Source organism: Gymnodraco acuticeps, unplaced genomic scaffold, assembly GCF_902827175.1.
Source record: "Gymnodraco acuticeps unplaced genomic scaffold, fGymAcu1.1, whole genome shotgun sequence".
Classification (NCBI taxonomy): Eukaryota; Metazoa; Chordata; class Actinopteri; order Perciformes; family Bathydraconidae; genus Gymnodraco; species Gymnodraco acuticeps.
The window spans coordinates 1,564,886-1,579,149 of record NW_022989755.1 but is presented as its reverse complement, the minus strand read 5'-3'; the positions used below and the strand labels follow the sequence as shown (position 1 = coordinate 1,579,149).

The following is a 14,264-nucleotide window of genomic DNA, read 5'->3' as shown; positions in this document are numbered from 1 at the left end:
GAGGCACTCAGAAGACAAGGCCCGACACAGGCCAGGTCATGCCTGAGCGACCCGACGAGCCCCAGATTTACACACTGTACACACCCCAGCATCTGGGCCAACAGGGAGCCACACATGCATGCATGCACGCACACACACACACACACACTGAAGATGTGAAGAGAGGACAGGGACTCACCATGGGGAAATCTATACAGTTTATAATTGGGGGAGGCTACAGAACAGAAGAAGAGAACCATAACAAATCTACACAAGGGTACATGAGGCTAAATGGACCTGAATGTCTAAAAGCAGACTCAAAATGTGGGACAATTTCAGGATAGGTTGTACAATGGATAAATATAGTTTATCTTGATTTTGGTCAATATTTCAATAAGAAAATAGTTTCTGCTTTTGGTTAAACATCCGAAATGTCTGTGTTTTGGCATGCATATAAAGACGTAATCTAGCAGTGCATGTATTTGGCTAGTTATAGGTAAATACTTGAACATTTAAATAAAGGAGGCAGTTAAATGTATCTCACGTGAAGACTAAGAGACTTAATTTACAGTCCTGAAACTGTACTGCAGTGATTTCTATGTCAGAGGATTTGTCACCTCTGCTGTGAGGTCTTCCTGCTTTTACAAACACACAATGGGGGGAAAATTAAATCCCTGGAGGAGGATTTAGGCACTTATATAACTCCCCAATTATAAAGTTTTTTTTTTCTTCAAGAAGCCTCAGTGCACTCCCTTCTGTTTATATGACTCACAAATATCTAATACTGAACTGTGTATAATGCCAGTATGCCCACATGACTGCAGAAAAGGCTCTTTTGCTTTCTGCCCGACTGAGTCAGGCATAATGGGAGGCTTGAAAAGCTGCAAGCTTAAACCAGCGCAGTCTTGACAAAGCCTTGGTGGCTTTCTGGGAGACTGTGCATCCTAGGAAGTTGCCAAAAAACTAATTTTCAAGAGCACTCAGCATGGTCTTAAAGCTATCTAATGGAACCACACCCAGGCTGGACGTTAAATACCTAACTCCTGCATGGGCAATTTGCTGACAATGGCGGAAGAAATGACTATGTAGGCTACATTTTTGAGAAAAATACGGAATAATGCAAATAACTGTACATATTAATACAATTCTACATCCATTGCCATATTAACATGTCCTCTGTAAAGAAATAAAACAAGTTAATAATGAAAATGCACATACCTGCCATAAGTTACCTCAACATAACATCCATATATAATTGTTAAACATCTAATTCCCCAAATATAGCAATTATATGCTGCTTATATAAGTCTCCATTCTTCATTTTCCCCCCAAGATTTTGTACACAGGCACAGCCAAAAATAGCATCAATGACATTGGAAACTGATGTGTTGATAATAAAGCAGTCTAATGAACAGTTTTAAAATGGATGCAGTTCATTCTCTCAATTTGATACATTTTAGATCTATGAAATGTAAAAAAACAAGTTGTGAAACTGGTCATCACAGTGTGCACTGTGCAAAGGCACGTTTTGGACTGCTATTCCACCAAATGTCCAACACCACATAATATAGTTAATTTACTAGCTATTATTAGCGACCTCTTGAGTCGTGGCTGTGGTCCTGGATCATAGGTCCTGGATGGATATCCTCGTGGATTCATCTTCCTATTATACACATGTGCATTTCCAAACATTTGGTCTACCTATGTTGCAAATGTATTATCTTTTCAATTTACACACGGCATCTATTGCACGTCTGTCCGTCCTGAGAGAGTGATCCCTCCTCTGTTGCTCTCCCTGAGGTTTCTCCCATTTTTCCCTTTAAACTGTGGGTTTTCTCCGGAAGTTTTTCCTTGTACGATGTGAGGGTCTAAGGACAGAGGGTGTCGTATTGTCATACTGATATTCTGTACACACTGTGAAGTCCACTGAGACAAATGTAACATTTGTGATATTGGGCTATATAAATAAACATTGATTGATTGATTATTATAAATTGTTAGTATGTTGGTTTTTCACCAAGAAAAGGAAGAGCAAAACATATTGTGACCTCTAACATTTCCATGCCTCAGTTTAAAAGTATTCCAATGTGTCTGTCCACATACTTCTGCCCATATAATGTAAGCCACTATATATCATATTCGTTTGAACCATGCCTGGACTGGATATTAAACTTTCTCTTATCTTCTTGGCTTTTAAACAATTATTGAAATGACTGTTTAAGAACTCAAATGTATACTTACAAACCTGAACATTTAAATAACTTGATTGTTTGTTATGGTGTGATTCAAATAAATGAATACAACTATTTTGAAAAAGGTCCATGCTTAATAAACAAACATCCTATACATTTTTTCTCAGTCTAAATCAGAAATACACCTGATACAGGTAAGAGTAGCTTGTACAAAGAATTTCTGGTATTTGCCTTTTCAGCCTTCTATACATAGACATATTTTATGATAAACTACGACGCCAAGTCATGGAGAGGTCCCCGTCCCCTCAGCCTCAGACCTCCCCTTCCCCCTCTTCTTGGATTTCATCCACCTTGATGTACCTGTTTACCTGACTGTGGGTGGTCCGGCTGGTACTAAAACAAACTCCCTTCCCCACCACATGGACAGATCCAGGAATAGCGTACCTGTTCATGCGATTTGAGGAAACGGCTGAAGCTGCATGCTTGCTGTGCAGTTTACAGGCATGAAAAGGGTAGAAAATGATCGAGGGTGGGCACATGGAGAGGAGGGGATCGTTCTGTGAAAAAGTCCCCCAGCCAGGCCTCGGGACCACCTAACCTGTGGCTTCTATTCCTGACCCCATAATGTGTGTGTGGGAGGGGGGATATTACCTTTTCTCCGACAGTGCTTCCCCATATTCCCTGACCCCACAGAGACATTACAGTGGGCAAATATAAAGCAGGGCTTCATGAAGCCTGAGCTTATCTGGGCTCTGAAAGTATGTGAGACATGCCTGGGAACAAAAGGCCGTCTCTCAGCCTGGGAGCAGGCCAAGGGGATCTCTTTCAGCAGCCACAGATTGCCCTGTGTTTTCTTAATTGACAGACCCCGGCCACATTTGATAGAAATGACATGCAGCTGGCAGGCAGCCCCAGCCTTCCTGGTAGACCACCTTTCAGCAGGAAGATTGTCCTCAATCTAGTTCATAAAGAAAGTTCGATGGAGGTCTCTCAGTCTGCATCATGAGCATAATGTGCTGCGGTGGGCTCGCTGTGGATTACACCTGCGTGGGAAAAGTTGGCTATTTAAGAGTGTGGGGTCAGCTTTCCAAAGCCCTCATCTACACCAAGGGAGGATCTGGGTGGCAATTATTAAAAAATATCAAAAAACACCACCTATAAGTCTACAGAGCTAAATGTATTGATTGTATAGTAATTCATATTATGTGTATGATACATTAACCAATAGGTGCTTATAATGTTTCTATATTCTATACTCTGTATGCATCACATACTTGCTTGCTATTAATAATATAAAACGTACCAGTTATACTGCTTGCGTGGTTGTTGTCCACAAATGTTGCATTACTGACACATTAGCGCTGCATTGATTCATGTTGAAGTATATTGCCCTGCTTATTTAGTAGCATCACATCTCTATACCATTCTGCACATTTGTTTATATGCATATTAGCTACAGTTTGCACTATCTGGGTAGATGGTAAACTGCATGTTGCTGTACTTGTAATGACCATACATTAGAGTCTATTCTTGTGGATGGAATACAGTTTGTAGGTGAGACGACCTACAACAAGCTATATGTTCCCATTCTGGGGAAAGCATGTCCTCAGCTGGCCACATACAGTATTGCACCCTTATTTCCCCTTAAATAGCCCTGTCAGTCAATCATGAAATATATAACCATACTTTGACTGTGTTTACACATTTTAGTGAAACATGTGGTCTTCAATTAAATTCAAAGCCATTGAGTCATTGTTTATGTATATGATTTTGACAGATTGTATTGTTTTAAGGTGTGTGATTTGTTTTATTCTTGTATATTACAAATGTTTTCGATTTATTTGTGTTATCTTTATAATGTTGTTTGTATGTAACTCACTGTTGTATCTGCCTAACATTGACATCCTGCCACATGAATTAATATTGTTTAATTGTGTTCATGATGTATTATACTCCTGGTGGGTGGTTTAGATTGTAAATGTATTCTTTTGTTCTCAGATCTATCCTGAAAAGCGAAGCTTAATCAGACCACTGGATTTAAAAAGAAGAATCACTGCATTGATAACACTTTTGCGTTATACATAAACAATCAACTCTGCAGCTGGAAAATGCAAATGAATCTAAGTTATGTGCCAGTAACCACAAACACACACCAAATGCCTTTGTCACGGCACATATTTTCAAAATCTCTAGTGTACATTTAGATGTTGGGCATCCCAAAGGCCCAAACTCCACAGAGAATAAAAAAAGAGGCCATATGGCATCCATGTCTCCAGCCCCCTGTGATCCACCCAGGCTGAATTCCCATCCGGTGGAGGAAAAAGGATTTCAGGGTGCCAAACAGTGTTGGTCCCCTGTGGATATTAGCGGACCATGGAAGATAAGAAACTAGCCATCCCAGACAGCCAGCTCCATCAGCAGATAAGAGCAGGAAGGCCCCTCAGCTACACCTGAAGCTCCACTGATCCACTGCAGGTCTGATGTGCTGCCGCTATACAGCGTACGCTTTTCATTTATTTTGGTTCATACATTAGTTTTTTGTTAATAAAATTCCAAGGGATTTGTTTACACCATAATACATACATACATATGTAGGCTACATATAAGAGCATAATTAAACACTATGTTGAAACGTCTCCTAGTATATTTGAAACAGAGGAAAATCACCAAAGAAATATATATTCCTCTACTCAAAAGGTGCACATTTAAAACATAACTTTTGAATAAAAAACCTTTACATATTGTCTGTCTATGAGCCTCTGTTCCAAAGCAGCTATTTCAAATGTTTTAACAGCACATTTCAGCAGTGAGCACATGAACATTGCAAAATGCTTTCGACAGCAACACAGGCCTTAATTAATCTTCCATGATCTGAAACTCTATACTCCATGGACTCAAAAATACTCTGAAAAGGGTAAAGATATGAAAACTTAAGGTCATCTGATAACTACTGAATAAGCCATGACACAATGGACTGCAAAGAGGAAATATCGGCATTGAGCTTATGCAACAAATCATCAGGTTGGGAGGGAAAAAAATGAGCTCTCACATGTCGACCTGAGCTAAATGAAACTGTCTTGTAGTACATCAACATGCTACATATGATTCTATGATGGGGAAGAAACTCTTCTTGAGCACAACACTGCCTGGGGAAGCTCCTGTCCCATGCTGATCCTCTCCCGGCTGCCTTTCTGCAAAGGGAACCTCTTTTTCAAAAAGGCCCAGTGAAGGCAGATGAAGATTTTTTTTTTTAGGCAAAGGATGGGTCACAACTTCCCTCCCCTGCTCTACAGATGCTGGTCGGTTAATGAAGTAACAACAAATTGGGCCGCGGGCTAATTTGGAGTGGCGTTTCCTGGCCCCTCTTGGCCCATAGAGATGTGTTTCATTTTCTCTTATCAGTGATTCAGTCATGTGGATTTACGCATGGACGCCTCTGTCTTCCCCCGATCGCTGTGCTAATGGAAACTTCGTTAATGTCATTAATCTACTGGCCGAGACATGTACTAAACACATATTTTGCTGTTTGTTCTCCGTTTGTCAAATAGGAGCTTCCTCGTGTTCTGGACTGTGAAGCAGCTGAGAAGAAATGAGACAAAGGAGGCAACTTTTGTTTCAATATTTTCAATATTTAAGGTGAAATGCATCTATACATGGCTGCAAACTATATCCCAAAATAATCATATTCACACATTCCCTCTGTATATTCTATTATGTGAAATGTGCCAGTAAGGAGCAGAATGTCTCCAAGCACTGTGCAGTGAATTCAGAGTTCTCACTCTTTGTCCTTAATCAGATTTGAATCTCCATACAAAGTAAATGAGACAGCCTCCAGCATCTCTCAGTGTCCACTAAGCATAACAAGATGTGATCTGTGATTACGGCAGAACGCTGAACTCTGATCTCTGCTGGCTGGAGGACACAAGTTCAACACAGTTACTCACAATTTAGCAGCCCAGATCAGTCAGAGGGCAAAATGCTCCTGCCAGGACGGATCCTCGTCACGCTTATTGTATACATATTCTCTATTGGGTAAATCAGTGTGTTTATATTGCAGGCAAATTGAGCGTATAGATACAGAAACGTGGCCTCTAAGTGGTGAGGATTGGGCTGGACTCGAGCCTGGGTGTCGGAAGGCTTGAAGTCAGAGAGTGACACTGGCGGGAGGAAGGTCACATCCTCAAAAGCTAAGAGTAAGTGGTGGAAAACGTTTAAAGTGGTAACGGATTAATTGTTAAAAGTTCGAAGTGAATTATTAGCTTTTTAGAATGTACATTATTTTACTTAATTATTTACGGGATATCCCAAGATTCACCTCTAATACATCTGAATCAATTATACTATAATCACTTCACAGGCTTGATCTGTGATATTCCACAATATAATACTTTACTGTATTTAATAATGAGTCAATACAGGGGGGCTATTGTACAGGAAGTACAAGTTTTAACTTTGCAATGTATTGTAAGGTTACTGTAATCCCACAACAGCACACTGCTAAAGTTATCACTGTTCAATGCAGTCAATCTAAAGAAACTATATCACAGTGACTTGCTGTTATAAAAATGCAATTGTGCAGTCAAAGTTCCCAGTGATGATCTTCCCTTAGCCAATAGCATCCCACAGTGATTCTCAGACAGGGAGCATGCAGTTACCAGTAAACTAAACTCCAAAACCAAAATATACTCACTGAAAAAAGTGAAACGTTGACTTGAATTAAATGTATGTACCGTAATAGGTTAGTTGAAAGCAATAATATTAAGTTCAAACAAATATTATTGCTTTTAACTAACCTACTACTGTTGACGTAATACATTTAATTAGAGTCAACATTTCATTTTGTTTTGTGTAGGATTAACAGTTACTCTTAACAAAAATAGCTGAAAATCCTCCCATCTTAAAAGCTGGACCATTGACATATTTGCTTGACAAATTAAACGATAATGAGGATTCCTTAAGGTTCTCTTGACCAACTAAACAATTCATTAACGGCTTTGCATGAGGGAGATTGCCAACTGACAAAACTGTCCCAAAAATTATTTGAGTAACTATTGTCAATCTCAAATTATGGAAAATATGTCAAATATCATGAGAACACAGAAATGTTTATTTTCCCAAATAAGAACTGGGCCAACACATTCTTCACCAAAGCATTGAATAGTTGTGAGTCACTGGATTCTATTCATTCATAAACTATGTGAGTAACCAGCCAGAGCTAGTTTACCGTGTGTTTCCTGTCCGGTGTGGGGCCAGTGGTAATTAGGAAGATGCTAATGGGTCTGACAGTTATGAGTCCTAGCAAAGCTTCAAATGTCGCTTCAATTAGACAGCACCCTGAAGACGTCTTGTGTGGCAATGTCATTCACTCAGAGAACACAACTGCTCGTGCCCTGAATCACCACGGTGTTTTTTTCATTAAAGCCTCACATCCATGACACACATATGAACCCTGAAGAGGTAGATTGTTCTTGTGTTAATCAACAACTTCAAAATCTTCCTAAATTGAAACCAGGTTCTACATGTTTATTCATGCTGATGTTAAAACCCAACATTATTTCTTGCTTGGTTGATCGACATTTTGATGGCCACGCTCACAAAGCCACTGTAATGTTGTCATTAGTTATGCTTCTCTGGTGGCCAAAGGACCGATCCCTAAGTCGCAGGATCCAATAAGGTTGTGTATGAATGGTTGGAGGAGATAAACTACATCAAATAAATGAAAGAAAGACTCATGCACTGATGGAAGACGGGAGGTGAAGTCTGTTAATTAAAAATATGAAAATGAACAGAATCTCTGACACAGTTTTGGGCCCATCTGAAGCTACGGTAATTCTCTCTCCACCTTATATGAACTCCTTTTAATTAAGGAAAGGTGGCCTAAACTGATTTCTGATTAGTTTCTTTAACAGGATCTATTTTTACACATTCTGGAGTTAAATTAATATAGATAACTTAAAAGTGTTGGATAATTCTTTATTATTCAGTTGGCTAATGAAAATTGCTCCCAAAAATGCATTAATTTATTTGGTTTCCAACCTAAATTAGATTCTATTTACAGTTTGCCTGAGGTAAAATTGACATTGAAGTCTCTTGTTTGACTGTGATGCTTTGTGATGGACGACAAATGGTAGTTGACCTGTACATATAAGGCCAATAGCTATTTTAAAGAAGGAAAACATGCTTTAGAAACACAATATTGCCATAATGCTGTTTTAATATTAATAAAAGAGAGGCAACCATATTTATTTGGAAAGCAACTTCCCAAAAATGTAAAAGTTGTAATTGTTTACAGTTGTATTTCCTAGCACAAAAACCATAATAGGTTCCACATAAAATATTATTAATGCAGGGCAGGGAATTACTTTTATAAATAAAAATATAGAATCTAGCCCCTTTCCCACCTGAAAAACTTTCCCACAGCCCTATCTAGGACACTTAAAACAGCCATTGCAGCTAATGTTATTGTACATTTCCCTACTCGTTGAAATCAAAATGTCTACCATGATAAATCTTTGTTTTTAAAAGGATTGCTATGTTTTTAATGTGAACCAGCCGCCACAACACACATGAGTGACTCTCACGATGCCTCTGTACTGCATCAGTAACTTATTCTGTCAGAGGACTTTAAAAGCAGCCAGAGATTAAACCCAGATTTATTCTTTGTTGTAATAAGTACAGTATATTACACGCTGCCGGGAGCTAAAACTGCATGCAGAATAAAAAAAAGGACCAACTTCATTGTTGTGCCTGGGTATAAAATGATCAGTTGCTATTGATCAATAATTTAGACAAGTGCCAGATTATTGACAGGAAGACAAAATATGTAAGGCAGGCTATGTTTGAGAAATCCCCCCATACACTCAATCACTGGAACAGAAATTGCTCCACGGTATATAATAACGCAGCTATGTTTCTTTCCCCCCTGCAGATCAATGCTAATTGAGGTCCTATATGATGAATGGAGTCTGAAACGTTTTTAACCCGCTGACTGCTGAGCAGCAACAGGGCCAGCCACTGCACACTGAAGATGTTATTTATTCTAATTAATAAAGATGAAAGCCGTTATTTGTCTATTTCAAAAAGCCTATCTTACAGTAAATTGAAATTCTCCATGCATTATGCTACAAGGATAATATCCATCTTGCATCATGTATTATTTAAAAGAGGTCATGATGCTAACGACACTTAAGAATGAGAGGAAAAACGTGCTCATTTTTATTTAAAAGAGTGTTTACTGCATGATATGCTTTAAGAATTGAAATTTCAAGATTGACTTTATAACTAATGACACTGTGATGTGTCTTCGGAGGCACAGCGGTACAATATGATGATGAGCACAGCTAACAGAAGGACGCTGGTCGATCCCTGAAGCCCTCCAAACACAACTCTCTGTTGGTGCAAACGCAGCTTTGTGGACAGCACGCAGCAGATGGGGTAAACCATGCCATCAAGTGGAAAATAGACCTGTTGTGCTGTCGCAGAGGAGAGTTACAATATATCGGCCAATCGGACCACCAGAGGAAACTGTACCATGGATGTTGAACAAGGGGAAGCATTCATTCTTATTGTGCATTCACTGCATCCGGTGTTAAACTATCGTAAAGCTGTTTATATTCACAATCCCCCAAACCATCAAACATTAGTTTTGAACACTTCTTCTTTAAATATTAGAAAAAGACATTCAAAGTATTTACACAGGTGATGTGCTCGGACCTATTTAACATTGTAAACTACTACTTTTCTTGGATGTAGTGTTGAAGTCATGCAATCTCTCAAACAGAATTAAAATAGACACATTTCCTGACTCATTGCTGCCACCTTGTGTCACTTTGAGTCACAACACAGATAAAGAGCCATCTTTTGCTCCACCACTGCAATGTTTTGACAGTAACCTCTTACACTTGGAATTAAAAGGAATTACAGGAGAAAGTTAAAAGTTATGGGCCATTTTTTTTCATTTTCATCTATTAAGAAAGCTCAAATTAAAAAAGTAGGACTCATTAGTCACTATTTTCTTGTTGAAAACACAAAGTTATTCCTAAAAAAACTAACTTTTTTGGTCTTTGAGAAACAACACTTACTTTTCCTAACAGGTGTTGAAAAGGGAGCCACAGTAACACCTCTCTTTATAAATGTGATTATATAATTCTATGTTTTATTTTATTTGTTACATGAAATCAGTAGAGTTGGTAGTTTTAAGCAACACAAGGCTCTGCCCGCATGTTTCCTTAAAAAAAAGCTATTTTAAAAATTCTAAATTTGAAAACAAAAGAGAGCATTGGTTTTAGATGTGTTCTTTGAGGTGTTGGATTCAACATTATAGGAGAAACGGATGGATTGTGCATCCAGATGTTACACTGAAGAAGATTTATATAGTAGTATATTGACAACAGTCCATTCTTATGATATTTTGGAATTTAATATTTCTTACATCCTCCAAGTGCTTTGTTAGGCAACAGATATTTAGGTACTTTTTACAAAATACATTTCAAGTGTTAAACGGGAATGTTTCTTAATAAAAACCCATTCTTAATTAAAAGAAAAGAAATGGGTTGATTAACGGTATGGTTCTAAGGGGTACTTCACCCGCATCACCACATTTTGAAAACATTTCTCTCACAAATCTCTGCATTTAGCCATGCAGATAGTTTTGGTGTTACTGAGAGCAACACAGTTTGCATTAGGAAACAATTAAAAAGGGTTCACAGAGAAGTCTGTGGATCGTTTCTGGAAGACACTAGACAGCACCACTAACAACATTGCATTTATCTTCACTGTATTGTGGTAAAATCAGAAGACTCAGTGGTGCAGATAATAAAAACATGGACACATAAAATCGTAAGTGAGAAAATGTTTTCTGCGTGATCTGGGTGAATTTATCCTTTAAACCGTCATAAACATGCAAAATGAAATGTTTAATTAAACTCAAACATTTGTAATGCTCCTAAATGAAACATAAAATAATTGTTTCTTACAATGTCATATGGTCAAAGTAAACTTTGGTTAAAAAACAACAAAACAATTCACTTTACTATGGCTATATCTGCTTCTCTATAAAGCCACATTATGAAAACACTAAATGAAAGTGCAGTGACATCTTTTGGACATGAGACATCAATTCTTAAAAGTACATGGCTTTCTTCAGTCTTTTCAAATGTAGACTTATTTTCAGCTTCATCCTCAATATGCATCTTTGATCACATTCCACTGAGATTCTTTGTCCACATTATTTTTAAACTTGAGTGTAAAACATCTTGACGTTTCTTAGAACAACTCACGTGCACATGTGATGTTGATGAAGACACCTGAAACAAGAAGGCAAATGCGATCACCACCAGTATCTGCTACAAATAGACACGTTATAAATACATTGTGGGAGAGTTCTAACTCAGTCTTGGATATGAACATGTCACAAACTCATACAGTAGATATGCTGCTCATATTACCTACCTGTGATGGCCCTTTGCCTATATCTGGAGATTGATAAAGGGAGCAAACCCCAGCACATCCTGAAGAAGCACCAGAGCCCTCTGTAGGGGCGGCTCAACATCTATCACTACATTGCGCTTCCGTAGAGGGTCCAGGCTGGACTCTGTCACATTGTGACAGTGATTCACCTTCAGGGACTGCAGCTTCGGGCAATACTCGGCAAGAGTCCTGTGAGCACAGCATGCAGAGGATCAAGAGAGGTGGTGCATGTAACAGTGTGGGCAGGGATGGCACAAATCTGGATTACACTTGAAAATAAGAGATGATATACCTGATGGACTGGTTCCTGACCCGCAGGCAGCCTGTCAGGTCCAGCTGCTCCAGGCCCCTGCAGTTTTTGGCCACCTCCTCCACCGACTCGTCAGTGACATTGGCGTTGACTGCCAGGGATAAAGACCTCAACTTCAAGCACTTCTTGGCCATGTAGCAGATGGCGTCGTCCTTGAGCTGGCGGCAGGCCGTGATGTTGATCGACTGCAGACCCCCGCAGTGGTCCACCAGGCTGCGCAGCGACAGGCTGTCCACCCACTCGCAGTGCGCCAGGCCGAGGTGCTGGAGGTGCATGCAGCTCAAGGACACAGCCACCAGGGAGTGACGGGTGAGACCAACACAGCTGCTCATGTCCACTCTCTGCAGGTGCTGGTTCTGGCCGATAACTGGCAGCAGCTCCTTGTCTGTCACCCATTCAGAACAACTGGAAAGACACAGGCTGTGGAGGACTTTGTTGTCCTTTAACATGGAGCAAAACGCTTCCTTGGGAACTGATGGTCCAATCTGAAAACATCACAACAGAGCATTGGTGGAAGAAGTTTTCACATATTTTACTTATAATATACAATAGCATAACTGCTAATACCACAGTGTAGAAATACTCTGAGGTAAAAGCCCTGCTTTCAAAACTCTTAGTTAAGTAGAAGTACAAAAGCATCAGCAACAACATATACTTAAAAGTACCAAAAGTACTGACCACACAGAACTGCAGAAGAACTTTATACATTATATTTCCAGAATATACTTATTTATTATTATATATTATTTTGTTCATCCAGTTTTAAAGTTTGAGAGTTTAATTACTTGATATACTGCCCGGTAGCTTAAAATGTAATAATATATCGTAATACATTAGTGGATTTTTTTTGTGTATTAATATTTTTAATATGTAAAATAATAAGTAAAGTTGTAAACAAAACTTAAGTAAAATTTCAAATGTCTGCTTCCCATTATGTATAGAATTAGACTTCCACAACATGCTCCTCAATGTATATTTACTGTAAAAAATATCAGGACTTACCGAGGACAGATCAAAAGTCCTGCAGTTGGCCAGATACACCTGGATGAGGCTGTGGAACTGCCTGCTCACCCTCTGCAGGCTCACAAGGTGTTGCAGTGACAGAAAGCATAAAATATGTGGAACAAGAACATCCTCCCAGGGCAAGTCCAAAATATGGCATCTGCTGAAGAAATGCAAACCTTGCTTTACAGCTGAACTTTGACACTGCATGCAACGCTCACAACACTCATATTAACCACACATAAATGTTAATAAACGTGTACTAAATTAAGAATAATTACAATAAAATAATATCGCAATAAGTAATGTTAAATCATCCTTGTCACGGTTATTTATAATTAAAGCATGCTGCCAAAAATAGGTAAATGAGAGCAACAGCCAGCTATGGTACATCCCTGTGGTTGTTGTTGCTATCACTGTTAGCTGAGAGGCTAGCTTGCCGGGGCTACCAATCCAGCTGCTTTTTAAACACACAACTCTCTTTTTAAAAGGCACTTACGTTTGCATCTGAGCTTCTTCATCCATTCTGAGTCAACAGTGCTATACAGAGTTTGTGATCAGTTGTTGTTCTTCACATAGATGCCAAAATAACGTATTTTCATTTAGCATCTTGAAAGCGTTTGAGGTGTAGCCCAAACCCAATGCTGCATTCAGGGGCTGTCGGAATACTTTACTTAGGATAGTAATGGCCCAAGATCTTTCCAAAAACCTTGTTGATACTAACAAAGGAAGTATTAAAGGAAGATGAAAGCCAGGATTTGATATTAAAGAATGATACAACCACACATATATGTTGTTATCGCTCCATTATAACCAATTTTTCATTGTGATTCCAAGTAATGCAAAGTAGTCACATTTTACGCCACCACACTTGTTAACTAAAACACCAACTGCCATCATAATTTTAAAGAGTACATGTTTGGTAGTTTACAAATACAAGTATTTGTATTAAATGTCAGAGAACTCGTATTTAGATTACTTAGATCCAATATAGTCATGGATTTAAGCGTCTACGATGAACATAAACGCAGCAGTTGCTTTAATTTCCGGGTTTACGTCAATGGTCATGTTAAAGTAATTAACATATTTGCTATTGATACAAATATTTCTACATGTTTCATGGATACCTCCTAGAATCATAAATGTTTGGTCAAGTTGATTGTAAGGAACTCCTTTATTTACGAAACAACATAAGCAGCTTATTATTCTAAATAACTGCTTACAAATCTTAGGAAGAATTAAACATACATATAAATACACTGCAGTTTTCTCTTTGCAGCAACTTTAGTTATAATAAAGCTGCACAACAAATG

At 38.7% G+C, this 14,264-nt stretch overlaps 1 protein-coding gene across 3 annotated transcripts; it reads right to left on the bottom strand.

Moving 5' to 3' along the window:
- Positions 1 to 9,373: 9,373 nt before the first annotated feature.
- On the bottom strand, positions 9,374 to 13,605 carry fbxl15 (F-box and leucine-rich repeat protein 15). Of its 3 annotated transcripts, none has more exons than XM_034214274.1 (5): positions 13,451 to 13,605; positions 12,952 to 13,114; positions 11,932 to 12,434; positions 11,622 to 11,828; positions 9,374 to 11,476 (listed from the first exon to the last, which is right to left on the bottom strand). In XM_034214274.1, exons 1-4 carry the CDS (start codon positions 13,474 to 13,476, stop codon positions 11,639 to 11,641), a joined length of 882 nt encoding a protein of 293 aa, XP_034070165.1. In that variant the 5' UTR covers positions 13,477 to 13,605; the 3' UTR covers positions 9,374 to 11,476; positions 11,622 to 11,638. The 3 variants fall into 3 exon arrangements, with proteins under 3 accessions (XP_034070165.1, XP_034070173.1, XP_034070156.1); XM_034214282.1 differs by having other exon boundaries at positions 12,952 to 13,111; XM_034214265.1 differs by lacking the exon at positions 13,451 to 13,605 and having other exon boundaries at positions 12,952 to 13,161.
- Between the last annotated feature and the right edge of the window lie 659 nt (positions 13,606 to 14,264).